A 14,302-nucleotide genomic window follows, 5' to 3' on the forward strand; every position below is an offset into this window, starting at 1 on the left:
ACTGTAAGTGTTCATGTGCCTACTCTAAACGTGCCAACATTTTACATATCTGGACATTTTGTGTATTTTAATTTTTCCATTCCCCGAAGCAGCAAGTTTGATTTTACGGTTTCTCATATCCACATTCCTCATACTGCAGTATGACTGTGTACATACAGTATCTATATAATGATTTTTTCATGGTGCATTTATTTGTGATATTACTAAACAGATCACATTTCATGTTTGTTTTTTTTTTGTTTTTTTTGTTTTTTTGTCGGTCTATTAAAGTCTTGTGTACTGGATTTTAATTTTGCTCTTTAATGTATCCACTAAAGCTGTTCTTGTTTTTTTTTCTGGTGTTGCAGCGGCTCATGTTTGGTGTTGTGAGGGCTGAGAGGCTTTTTGAGGTCAGCTCATCTTCTCTCAAAAGCAGGATTCATACTGCCCCCTGTGGATGTATTAAGGAAGTGCAAAGCAGTAAACATTTTAAAAGTTGCATCCTGTGAGTTTATCTGTTTAGTGGTGTGTATGCAGCAGGTTTTACAGCATAATAAGCTGCTGTAAAAACGGCCGTATAAGTGAAGTAGTTAAGCTTTTTCTCATGTTTTATAATTAGCTTTATTCAGAAATACAAATCCACCAGTATGAGGAGAGATTTTCTTTCAGTAAGCTTTGCAAAAGAAATGTCATATCTGCACACAAATGAAACACATTTTCAGCCTTTTGATTATTTATGTGCACAGAAAATGAAATTGTTGGCTCTGTTTAGTTTAAACTCCCAGAATCATAATGAAAGTTGACTCCGGACTCACGAGAGCCTATTGCAATTCAGAAATCAATTATTTTCCCTCATTACATCTGCTTAATGTCAAACTTGTATGATCTATCCAGCTCATCTGTTTCCAGTTCAAAGTGGATTTATAATCCACACAGTATTTACTTTAAAATACCAAATGATCACAACTAGATACCATCTGAATTAAATAACATTTATTTCATATAATGTCAATTTGGTTTTCTATTCCTTATACAGATTATACTGACAAATCCATTGTGGATGAAAGTGCATAAGAAAGCCTTCAGCAGCCCTCAACTCTTTATGAATGAACAGTAAATTACATACATATATATATATATTTGATGTTCAGGTTTTCATTACCATCTCACAAAGCTGCAGTCAAACATTGTTATATGTTTGAAAATAAATGGTGAATGCAGGTTAGGTGTCTTATCAGCTCTTTGGAAGTGAAACATATGACGAAATTTGGCTTGCAGCCACCTGAAAACACACGCTGTGACGTGCATTCCTACAGCGAGGAGGTAAAACAGTCAAACCGCTGAGTCTGGTGCCGAGAATCTAAAATGCTAACACAGACAAACCTGAAAAAACAAAACACAAAGCTTCACATGAGCAGAGTGCCTGGACCCCAGAGATAAGCTGAGGACAGTGGTGGATGTGAATTCAATTGTTTCTGTGTGTGTGTGTGTGTGTGTGTGTGTGTGTGTGCTTCATGCAGATAGGAGGTCAGGTCACTTTGATTTGGAGGTTTGATATGTGTCAACAACAAAACAAATCACGCTTCATTACATGCATGTGCATACTCAGAATAGTTCAGTGCATATATATTAATTCATCTTTGGAGATTCAGTCACATCACATCTGTACTAATAAGCAGCGCCTGAGACGGACAGTGACATGTTAACGTTCATGTCTCTTCAGATTCCTCTGTGACTCATGAGGATGAATACGGACGATGGTCACTTCTTTTTTGGTAATTTCTTTTCTCTGTATTCCTAAAATCAACACAAAACACATGATACACGATGTTGTGAGTTTAACAAAGGTGCATACTTAAAAAACTGCCAAAAACATTTTAACTGAGACTCTATGAGCATTTATGAGCTCCAAAAAACACTCTTTGATCACAGCAGTATGTCCAAAAATTAATAAACTTGCTGATAATCTCAGCAGTGACCAAATGAACCACTGACTATCTTTAATATCCTGAAACTGTGTATTGTATTTAAAGTAAACTTGTTTTGCTGGCAATACACACACAGTATTTAGTCAGATCAGCATGTATAAATTCCCAGGTCACCTGATGTGTGTTGCTTCATAGTAGCTGCTCTCCTCCAGCAACTCTTCTACGATCCCCTGAAAAGGAACATTTACACAGGAAATCACTTGACCGACAAAAGACAGACACTGCAAAAGGGGAAATTAAAGAATTTTGTTCCACAATGAGACACTAAATCCACCATCTGAAAACAAAAGTGACTTACACTTAAAAAATAATACATATCCATAAAATCTAAACAATTGATGTACATTTTAAAGGATTGTTTCCATTAATTTGTGATTAAATTTGTAAGTGAAGGAATGTAAAGTTTTACTGACCATCTGTATTTTACAGATGTTGAATGATGAACATCTGGTAATGGCTTGTTCATCAAAACTTGCATCAGAACATACACAAAAAAACACCAATCCTTACCACCTTCTCAGAGAAACTGACCTGCATCTGTTCATAAGTGACACCATCTTTGAGATTTCCATCATCTGCGAGAGGAGAGTCGGTTAAACATCTGGCTGTTAATTTGTAACTTTTGAGGCGAAGCGGCAATACTTTAAATTCTACACAGATAACGTCTTTTACTGGACATAAAGGGTGAAGCTGTGATAAACTGTGATACTTTTACCTGAGCTGTCTGCAGCATGGGGGTCTCCTGTGAAGTGGTGGACCACTGACCACCAGTCTGAACTGGTAGAGCCCAACTCCATCAGCTCTGGAGAAGCCTGTAAGAGCTGCAGGCAAAGAGGAAGGAGACTCTTATTCTGCTTCTGAGCTACAGATGAAACAGACTTGTGAGTAATCTAATCTTATTTGTTATTTCACCAGCACTTCAGCACATATTTGATACCTACTGTATTAAAAAATCAAGTAATGGCTCATCTTACCCACTGGTTCAACTCACTACTAAACATTTATTTGTTCTGACTAATTGGATTTGAGACCTTGCTGAGCTCCACTTTCAGGTTGTGTGGGTCGCTGTCGTAGTGGAAGAGCGACTTTTTAAACCTTTCAATGACCCGTCTTTTGATGTTGTGGTGCGGAGCTGGTGGAAGCTGCAGGTTAAATGAAGAAAATCTCAAGTTAACACAAGCACAGTCAAGTGTAACTACTGTCAGACTTTGTACGATGATCAAAAAATAGCCCGTTTGCAGGTTGATGGTCATAAAAATGTTTATAACAGATTTATGGGCCAAAGAGTCCCAAAAATCACTAGAATCACTAGAGCTATAAACTGACCTATGATAATATCTAAGACAACTGTTGTATTACTGTACTTGAGTGATGTATATGATTTTGTGCAGCTGCATGAGAAGCCTCTGGATGGGATCGTCAATCTGCCGAAGCTTCTTCTGGGAGACGCAGATCCCTGCTGACACTGAGATGAGAGGAAAAAACAAACACTGTGTTTGACTGAGGCTACACAAACACAGCAGCCACATTTTAATAAGAGACTTTATGTTATGTTATGTTCTTTGGGATGTTTTGGTTGTGTATTATCTCATCTTGACAGTAGATTTCAAAGCATAAGGTTAGGTATTCCCATCTGGATTAAAAGATACCTGGTTTTGGTTTCATCCTCGCAGCAGTAAAATCCCCACTGTGGAGAAATGCAGTTGGGAACGGTGATTTAATGTTTCAGGTCAGAAAAAAAGCAGTTCGTCTTGTGTTATGGTGTACACAAACATCTGCTTTCATTTACAGAAAACAGTTTAATGTTACTCAAAGATGTTACTAAGACTTTAAAGCCAGATATATCAGATGTTAAAATGGATAATGTGCATTTTTTCACTTACCCAGCTTCAATCTGGTCAGGTGTAACTGAGGGCCTGGACATCGATCCTTAAATAGCAAATAAAAACAAACTCAAAGCTTGGTTTAGTGAGCAAAAGTCACACAACAGTGCTTTAACCAATCTGAAAAACTGAGGCCGTGAATGAGTGTAATTTTTGTCCTAAAAGACAAGACTTCTGCATCCTTGAGCAAAGTGATCAAGTGAACATTAATCAGGGATAAATATCAGTTCCTTAGTTTGATATAAAGTAAAAACTTCATGATGAACTAACCATATTGTTCTCCTGTAGAGTCAGTCGTGATTTTGTTAATGGACATTTCTACGTCGTCATCTGAGGCATCATCTAAAAAATAACCACGCAGAATTAATTACAACATATTATAATTTAGATGTGTGTAAAATCCTGAGTTACCTTGACTGATATTCTGCTTGCAGGCTGCAGAACAGTGTGGAGCTGGAGATTCTGAGGTCTTCATTAAGGATTTTTCCTGAAAGCAGTTATCAATTATAAGAAATTCCCAATCCCACAATAACAGTTAAGTAGCTTTTTGCAACACACATAGAGTACATACAGTTCTTAGTTCCTGTCTGATTTTCAACATCTGAAATACCTGAGACAGGACTGAGTAACAGCAGTTTGTCCTGTTTTTGTGTCTTTCCAGGAAGTACTTCTGCGCTCGTTTCCTGTCTCTCTCTGCTCTCCTCTCCAATGCATTCTGGGAAGTGTAGAGACCATCCATCAGCCTCATCATGAGGTCAGAGATCCGGGAGCTGACGGCCACAATGTCCGGCCGCTTGTCTGAATCTGGACTCAAACACCTGACAGGATGTTAACATTAACAGAAAAGGGAACAAGTGTAAATACACGAGAAGATTGATAAGTAGATGTGAAATAAGTACACTTAAATACACTGTAGGTGGATAAAATATTTAATATTTATCATTCTTTTGTGGTTACACCATTTGACATTTTCAGGAGCATTCAGTCTTACTTTTGGCAAATGTCATTTCAAATTACAATTTTTGTAATCAAAACAAAAGTCTCACCATCTGATCATGTCTACGACTCTCTCTGAGAAAGCTCCTTCTTCAATCGGCTCATAAACGGCCTCGACAATCTACGAGCACAGAGTAAAGGACAGATCAATAACTGAAGACAGAGAGGAAAACTATTTAGATGTGTGTGTGTGTGTGTGTGTGTGTTTGTGTGTGTGTGTGTGTGTGTGTGTGTGTGTGTGTGTGTGTGTGTGTGTTCATGCTACCTTGTTGGCCAGTGACAACATGTTGTTGCTGTAAAACGGAGGCTGTAAAGTGGTCATCTGATAGAGGATACAGCCCAAAGCCCAGATGTCAGCTTTCTCCCCGTACGGCTCGTTCTTCACAATCTCCGGACTAACAAACACAAACATACACACCTTTATTTATGAAGCCCCTCCTAAAACAGCCCTTTAACAAAGTTAGGACTGCTCAAAATACCTCAACTTTACAAAAGTGTCCTCATGTTCAAGGTCTAACTCTCAAATTGATCCTCACAAGAAACATTCACTGATTTACTTCTAGTGGTGTTAAGCCACGCAGATACTTCTGTTTTTATTTATGACATCCGTCTCTGATATTTCCCCAATTGCTTCCCAGTACAAGGGATTAAAAGCAGCTGGATACCCAGATGAGTTCCTCACCAGGAGTAAAGGATGGTGCCGACCACTGACGTGAGCTTGCTGTTTTCCTGCTTCTGCTTAGCTAAACCGAAGTCAGCTTCAAGAAGAGGAAAGACACAGGTTAAGCTGTTACAATAAGACAAGACAGGACAATATGATATAAATGAAGGTGTGTGGTGTTGAAAAGCAGAAATACACACTCACTGATGGTGACTTTGTCTTTCTCCCCCAGCATGATGTTGTTTGGCGTGAGGTCGCGGTGAACGATTCTCTTCTCCTTGTGCAGGTATCTCAGAGCCAGACACATCTGAGAGAAATGTGGAGAAGTTATATTCATTAGTAATAAAGTTGTTAAAAAGACTTTAGAGAGATGTTCACATTCAGTCAAAACATTCCTCATTAGCAAAATAAATTATTTACATTTAAACAAACAAACGGGAAAAAAAAAAATCATTAGAAAATATATCAAAGGAAAGAATAAAATAAAGGGTTAGTCTCACTATAAAATGAAGTGATTGAAATGTTAGGAGTAACAGAGTAAAAGTAATGAAGTAAAACAGACATAAAAGGTGGGTTATGAAAAAGAAACAATACAATAGAATAAACAGAATAGTCAAAGTAGTAAACTAAAATGCAAAAAAATAAAAGACAGATTAATAAATAAATACAATTCAATTGAAAGCCAAATTAAAATGGTAGGTCTTAAATTTGCTTTTAAAAATACCAACACTCTCAGCTGCCATCAAGTCTTCAGGAAGGCTGTTACAGAGACGATAGACCAAAACTGATGGAGAACAACTAAAGAAGGATTTTTTGAAGGAATAAGTCAACTGGATAATGTGTGCACATTACTTGGGGAGTCTTCTGATACTAAATGTACTATTGAATATAAATAATATGTCAGTCAAAAGTCTCTTGAGATTCCAGTTATTCCCACGATACTCAGAACATTTAGTTTTTGTCTTTTTTTAAATTATTCACATTGGATTACCCAAAAATAGTGTACTGGTCTTTCTGCAAATGTGTCTTGAGAGAAATTTCCCAAAGGAAATTAAGTTCAGCAGTTATTACCTGAATGAATATATTCCATAATCTGTCCTCTGTGAACTGCTGCTGCTTCTCCTTCAGAGAGTTAAAGTGTTCAGCCAGAGGCACTCCCTCGATCAGCTCCATCACAATGTACAGCTTGTCACCTCAAATGAGCAGTTTCATGTCAGGGTTAGGAAAAAGTTTAAGGGGGGGATGGTGCAAGAGGTGTTAAATGTCTTGTGTGATGGTGTAAAATACTCATCTTACCTTCTAAAAATGTCTTGTAATATTTAACAATATTTGGGTGTGTCATCTAAAAGAAGAGCAACCAATAAACACATTAAATACACAAAATATCTCTTTACTTGTTCAGATAGCATAGTATCAGGTTAAAATTTAAACTTTGTGCCTGTTCTTTGATGATCGTGAGCTCAGAGATGATCTTCTCCACGTTACTGTCTCTGGACTTCTTGTCTTTGCCAAAGACGGGGTTGTGGAGGTTCACTTCCTTCAGAGCCAGAAGATACTGGCCACTCTGCTTTCGGACCTGTCATTGAGTATATGTATTAAAACCAATGATACGTGATGTGATGTGACCCACCCGAAGCACTCTTGAAAGAGGCTTACAAAACGGACACAAACCAGTGTTGCTGAATGCAGTTGTAGCCAGTTTTAAGGATGTTCATTGTACCTTGAAGACGCTTCCAAATGCCCCTGTGCCGAGATGGTCGAGTATTGAGTATCCGTTGATCACTTTGAGAGCGGGCCGGTTCTGATTCACAGCCTCAATACTCTCTCTCAGGCTGTCCAGTTCCTCTTCCTGCAATACCAAAACTCAACATCAGCATGCAAGATAAATTATCCTCCTTATTAATCCAAAAAACACACAATTACACACGATTATTTTACTGATAAAAAGCAGCTGAAAATGCAGTTTAATCCATTTAGAGTTGGGTTGTTTTTTTTACTGTGTAGAGCGAAACTTTGGTCTGAAGTCCCTCGTAGGCCGTGAGGTCCCGCACATAGTGGCCAACATCAATAAACAACTCAAAGAGGTCTGTGGGAAAGAGTCTGCAATATCAACACCAAAACATATCCAGCATTAGCCACATTTAAATGACATATGCATGACTTTAACTGAAAGATACATGTGTATAATATCTTTAACTTCAACTTCACCTCTTAAACAGATGTCTATTTCTTTCCACACTAAACAGAAACCGGAGGGCCCGAAGTGCATAACACTGCCAACATGCAAACAGATTTACAACTCAGTTATTTTCCTTGTAGTTAAATTTACATACAGATGTAACTTTAATACATATATGAAGATGTATACCTGTAATGATGTGACATTTGGTCCTGAGTTTTGTGGTAATATCAACTTTGCTATTATATAGACCCCATTTTCCTAAGAAAAGAAAGTCAACATGAGCTGATGCAAAGATCAAGATGTTCGAAATGTGGTCACTTGCCATCAATCTGGACTGTAGATATATTGAAGTTTTATATATTAGACTTTTCCTTACTTGCACAATGTGGTGAGCAGATGTGTCATCCAGACTAAGCTCAGTCAGAGCTGTGCAGCAGGCTGGAAAAGGATTAAAGGGGAACGGATATGACTTAATTTAAGCAGTTATACATGCAGTATTTTAGTCTCAGACAGTCTAATCAACAGCTGTGAACATTAACTAAACAGCAGCATTAAAGAGTGGAAAAACTGATGCTTGTGATCGGTAACATTTTAAATTTCTCTTTTAGATACTTACTGGAAAAGCTGTGCTGAATAATGAAATGTTAACAGTTTAATAACAAAATGAGTATCTTTAGACATCCAGACACAGAAAATTTACAACCACTGCCTCCTAAATGATAGATCCAGTAAGCCAAGTCTCAGTGGTCATCATTCTCACTTCAGGAAAACACTGTTTACATTCTCAGCTACTCATTACAACTCCTCTGGGGGAAGATTTATCTGAGCTGTGCAGTGGTAAGCACAAATAAAAATGCTTAAAAAAACCTCTTTCTTATTTTCCTGTGCAGTTTGTGATAAACTGTGTATTTCCTGACCTGACTGCAGGGCCATAGTGTTGTCCACCTCCTCCTGCGGACTGAGCTCCTCTCTGATGTGCTCTCTCTGGATGCGGCCAGCTGCGTTGGCGCTGGAGAGCGTCTCGATGGACGATCGGTCAGAGACATACTCCCTGTCACTGTGAGAGTTATTTTATACAGTATGTCACCGTGCTAAATAACGTGAATAATAACATGGGTTTGTTATTTGTTTTTGGCCTGAGGATGAAGCTGTGTAACTTCAAATCTTTTGTGATGCTTTTGGTTTTGCTTCAAAAGCGCAAGGATATTATTTTCCAAAACAGAGAACAAGCCAGAGAGCTAGTTTCAAACACCAGAAATTGTACAAGTTATTTTGTGGAATAAGGCAGTCTAAATCTGAATGCTTTTCACTTTACAAATAATCTTTTTTTAAAGAGATACTCTATCAATTAAGTATTGCACTTCCACAAAGTCTCCGTAGACACAGATTAAAAAGCAGAATGTTCCAAATTGACGCTGCAGAAGCTAAAATATTGTGACTTTTAGCATCTTATATGGGTGAAGTTCCAAAAAAACGATGGATCTTATATTTCCCATCATGCAGTAAACAGCATGTTTTTGTTCAGCCCTCTCTGCCTGGTAAACAGCCATGTCTTTCAAATTCCTCGTCCCACTTTGGAGTCTCCCAAAGCCCAAGCTGAGATAACCCTGAAGATATCCGAGTCTAATGAAAGAGGCCATCAGTTATGGGAGTACTTGACCCATACTAGAGTCTAGAAGTCTGTACATCTCGACCTCTGTTGGTCTGATCTTGATCATTCTTTTTATTAATGTATCTCTTGTGAGTCCCCCAACTTTATGTAGATGCAATACTAAATCGGTGGAGTACTCCTTTAAGACCATAAATCCCTTCAGTGCGGCCAAAACAGTACCTGCTACAGCTATGACTAGTGAATTTCCAGATAACATAGTGTATACATGGGTAATGTTTGTAAAAGTAAAAGTAAAAGCTTTTAGTTCAAGCACCTTGTTAATAGAAAGGCTGTTTTAGTTTTGACTGCAGTTGTATAAAAAAAAAAACATAAATTCACAAGATGTAAGATGAATTTCTGATTTAGTACTACTGTAGCCTTTAATATCTCAGTCTCACCAACCTGCTGAGCAGACGGAGCAGCGGCTGCACCCCGCCCCAGCTCCGGATCTCTGTCCTGGTGTCAGGATCCTCACAGAGTTGGACCAGGACCCAGGCGATGCTCCACAGCAGCTTCAGGTGCTGACCATGCAGGAGGCTGAGCAGCACTGGCAGCCCCTCCAGCTCCCTCACCTGGTCCCTGACCTGACGCACCGGGGACAGGAGCCTCAGCAGATCTGCGCTCATCCTGAGTTCAATGAGTTCAACCCCCATGTTATGAAGGTTATATGAATATTACTTAAGATTTGGGATGGTTATAGAAACTTAATTCGTGTTTTTAATCTTAAGGCCTCATTACCAAAAGCTTAAATCAGTAGTCTTTATGTTACAACCTTTATAACCTTCAATAATCATTCTTTTAGCCATGATTCTTTCCATGTTTTTACTTTTGTTTTTTAAGTTAATTTATTGTTTTAAATCAAATGAATCCCTTTCTAGCTAAACTGAATTGTACTTTGCTAATTAAGATGAATGTTTGCTAAAAAAAAAAAAGGGGTCATATGTTAAACAGCATATTTGAAATTGCAAGATCAATGTGTTTCCAGCAGATAAGACAACATGAGATGAGATGAGATGAACCCAGACAAGACAGAAAGGGACACAGCAGCTTTGTGTTTCTTTGTTTTGTAGTTTATCAGCATTAGCCATAGCAATGTAGACACAACATTTTATCTCACATTGACAACGCATCAACCGAATAATTTAAATACTCAAAGTCTCAAATGACAGCAAGACGTGTCTACTAACCTTTTTGACAGCAGGTCATATTCCTGCAGTATTACTAGAAGCTTCTCGACTATCGGTGGCTCCCCAATCTCCTCCTTACATTCTGGACTACAGAAAAGAAAACATAGTCCACAACAGATTGTATAATAAATGTATATTTAGTGCCTTAAATTAAGTATTTGCTTACCTCTCAGCCAAGGTGGTGAGTGCCAGCAGGGCTCCCAGCAGCACACTGCTATCTGTCGTTGATAAGAGCTTCACCAGAGTCTAAAAAGTGTTTACTTAATTAGAAATATTTTCCCACAAAAATGAGTGGTAATAATTTAGTACAGCAAAACACAGACAACATGCTAATATATACAGTATAGATCCACTACTCTCATACAAGGATGTCATGAGTTTGTGCTTTTATTAATGTTTTTCATCTCTTTGACTAAAGACCAAAAATAAAGCCTGACTAGTAGAGCCTAAAGGTGTTTATTATCCAAAATATGAAAATGTTTGATGTTATAGAGAATAATAATGATGAATCTGCTATTCTTAGAGCCAGAGTAAAGGGCTAAATATGTAACATTGGTGGCCCTTGCATCTGGCTATTGATGCACTTTATGCTGCTTGGTTTTTAACTATGTGTAATATTTATCATAGGTTTTAGGTTATTTAATTTATATTAGGTTCTATTTTTAATGTTGAATTTTGTTTCTTCATGTTTAACATGTTTGAATGACAATAAACTGAACTGAACTACAAGAGACGTTCTTGAAATCTAAATGATTTATTCCCTCCAGAAAAGTAATAATCTGCCACTTGGATTATGAGATGTTTTTGGATTTGGGCCTGATTGTGGCACAAGAGTACTCTACACAACAAATTCACTATTATCTGTACAACATATAGTGAGTAACCAGTTTAGTGCACAGTATTGAGATATATGGTCAGACATGCATATGATTTGAAAACAAGCAGCATATAATCACAGATACCTTATCACGTCTTATCTCTTACCCTGTGAGCGCCACTCTCAATGACCCAGACCCTTTGATTTTCAACAGCAGACAGCTTCTGAAACATGTCTGCGGACCAATCAGCAACACTCAGCTTTGATAAGGATGTAAACAAACAAAGACTTTTATTATCAGCGTCTTCCTGTGATATACCTCTCAGATTACTCACAGGTCATCGTGACCAGCTTCTGCACGGCAAACGCCTGTTCACCATAAGATACGTACATGGCAGTGACAGACTGCATATACTGAAAGAGATACAGAACGGGGATGAGGAGGAAATTAGAAATACATGGACACATCACAAAATGCAGCCTGTTTACTTTATTTACCTTGGCAAGTAAACTAATGCCTTGGAGCTGATGGAGGATTTTCTAAAAGAGGAAGCAGTTAAAAGAGGTAGTTATTGTTTTAAATCTTTTGTTGAACTCATATAATAAATGTGGAAGTATTTATGTAGTATAATAAACATGAACATAGCACTCAGCAGGAGAATCAAGTTGCACCTGATGGTGGGGATCTCTGATCAACAATCGGAGGCATATCAAAACTCGGAGGACTGATTCAGGCACTGCATGGTCAATCCATTCACTATAAGGAAGGAATTTACATAGTTAGTAACTTTAACCATTGGTGTGACATGAGCACAAATGTTATCCAAAGCATTTTACCTGCAGAGTCGGTTCTTGACCAGAGAAGCAAGGATGTCAGAGAAGAGTTTGTGAAGTGGGTGGCTGCTAAAACATCTTTGGTCTCTGTACGTTACGCTGTAAAATGAACATAGCATTGTTGAGATAAGGTCCAAAGTTCAGTCAATTTCTACACTTCAAACTCTGCTGAGGTCAAAAGGATCATTCAATTAAATAAGTTAACATCTTCTGTTGCTTTCTCTAAAACTACAGGCCCTCTTAACATGATGTAGGAGATCAATATTTTGCTCAGTCATGCCTCTATTTTCTGTGCTGACTTGTTCTCGTCACATATGGGGCTGGAGATCTAGGTTCAATACTTTTTTGGTAATAACTAAAATGTGTTTATATTGCACCAAGTAGTGAAAACTGCACTGAAGTTTTACTTTATTTAAAGTTCTTGTTAATTACTTCTTTTTAGACAACATTTAACATTTAAAACCTCTGGCCTCTTTTGTTAAATAAGAGGACATTTTTACATTCATATTTCTCTAAGTAAGCTTTAGAAGAAACATTTTTTATGTCACGACAGATATCATATTGGGCATTTGTATTGATATTTGTCAGATGTTACAGAGCTCTAGTGACATGTACATACTTGTATGCACCCAACAAAGTCAGCTTGCCTCTATAGGAAAGCCCATTGTGGAAATATGGGTGATAAAGAGTTAAATGTTGATGTTTCTGGGCCCTCAGTGTAATTGTTCAGTTATTATACCTTTTCCTGCACAAGATGATTGGAGGAAATTTGATGAACTTAACTTTATTAGTTTGGGAAAAGACTGAAATAGAGCTACAGTGGTTTACTCACTCTGCATTGTGGTCCTGTGAAGTTAATTTAGCTGATATGAAAAAAACATTGATTTATCATTTGATTTAAAGGTGAACTTTTCTTTTAAGATTATAAATTCCCCTGGTAAACCTGAATTTCTCCAGCTCAGATGCTTCGCTGCTGATGTCGCTCTCGCTCTTGTGTGTTTTGGCGTTTTTTTGAGGATGCAGGCTTTGGGATCTGCTGGCTCCGCTGTTGCGTACTTTACTGTGACTCAGTGCTGCCACCTGCAACACATGGAGTCTCATACTACAGTGTATATACACACAGGCCTGAAGAAATATGAGCTGATTTGTATCGTTATCAAACTGTCTAGACACACTGCATCAGAGCGGCGTCATTTGTTGTTTTTCACCTCTTGTCTGGGGCTGCTCTTAGCAAGCAGGGACTGAAGCCTCCTGAGATCATGAGATGCCCTAAAAAAAACCAAGCTTATCAGTTGATACAGTAGTTTTTCTCATATCAACAAAATACATTTAGATTATGTAACAGGCTGTTAAATAACTGTGAAGAGATAACACAGCTTACTTGATCTGGATTCCTGTGGTTTTCAGAGACAATTTTTCTCCTTGTCTCACTTTTTTAACTGGGTTGGACATTTTCAACACTCGCCTTTGTTTCCATGAGTATCCTGTAGATCAACTTGAAGTATTTTTTGACACAAATGGACATTTTGCCAGTGGTGGAAAGTAACTTAGTACATTTACTCAAGTACAAGTTTGAGGTATTTGTACTTTACTTAAGTATTTCCATGCGATGTGACTTTATACTTCCACTCCACTACATTTATCTGATAGCTTTAGTTACTTTTCAGATGGAGATTTGACACAATGGATAATATAACCTTTTTGTTTGAACCACTGGACTAAACTAAAAAGTAGTGTATATAAAGTAGTGTATACTAGCTCCATCTCCAGCAGCTACAACAGTAATATGCTGCTCTAACACTGATGCTTCACTATTAATAATCTAATGATGTCATATGTAATAATACATCAGTCAGAGGGACCGAAACACTACTTTTACTGTAATACTTTAACTACATCAAACTCATAATACTTATGTACTTTTACTGTAATACTTTAACTACATCACTCATAATACTTAAGTACTCTGTAATACTTTAACTACATTAAACTCATAATACTTGTGTACTTTTACTGTAATACTTTAACTACATTACTCATAAAACTTATGTACTTTTACTGTAATACTTTAACTACATCGAACTCATAATACTTATGTACTTTTACTTAAGTAGGACTTTTACT

At 37.6% G+C, this 14,302-nt stretch overlaps 1 protein-coding gene across 1 annotated transcript; it reads right to left on the bottom strand.

The window, feature by feature from the left end:
- Positions 1–1,530: 1,530 nt before the first annotated feature.
- On the bottom strand, positions 1,531–13,630 carry nek10 (NIMA-related kinase 10). The gene is made up of 35 exons (XM_062423143.1): positions 13,560–13,630; positions 13,387–13,447; positions 13,122–13,258; positions 12,182–12,277; positions 12,017–12,101; positions 11,843–11,884; positions 11,680–11,758; positions 11,512–11,579; positions 10,694–10,773; positions 10,528–10,614; positions 9,743–9,967; positions 8,607–8,746; positions 8,066–8,127; positions 7,876–7,947; positions 7,716–7,780; positions 7,505–7,607; positions 7,228–7,356; positions 6,946–7,083; positions 6,804–6,849; positions 6,579–6,700; positions 5,712–5,814; positions 5,529–5,604; positions 5,112–5,241; positions 4,897–4,967; positions 4,461–4,668; positions 4,262–4,337; positions 4,121–4,192; positions 3,851–3,896; positions 3,617–3,654; positions 3,332–3,432; positions 2,999–3,109; positions 2,683–2,788; positions 2,499–2,542; positions 2,082–2,137; positions 1,531–1,776 (listed from the first exon to the last, which is right to left on the bottom strand). Exons 1-35 carry the CDS (start codon positions 13,628–13,630, stop codon positions 1,716–1,718), a joined length of 3,207 nt encoding a protein of 1,068 aa, XP_062279127.1. The 3' UTR covers positions 1,531–1,715.
- Positions 13,631–14,302: the final 672 nt, after the last annotated feature.

Source organism: Scomber scombrus, chromosome 7 (genome assembly GCF_963691925.1).
Source record: "Scomber scombrus chromosome 7, fScoSco1.1, whole genome shotgun sequence".
Taxonomy (NCBI): domain Eukaryota; kingdom Metazoa; phylum Chordata; class Actinopteri; order Scombriformes; family Scombridae; genus Scomber; species Scomber scombrus.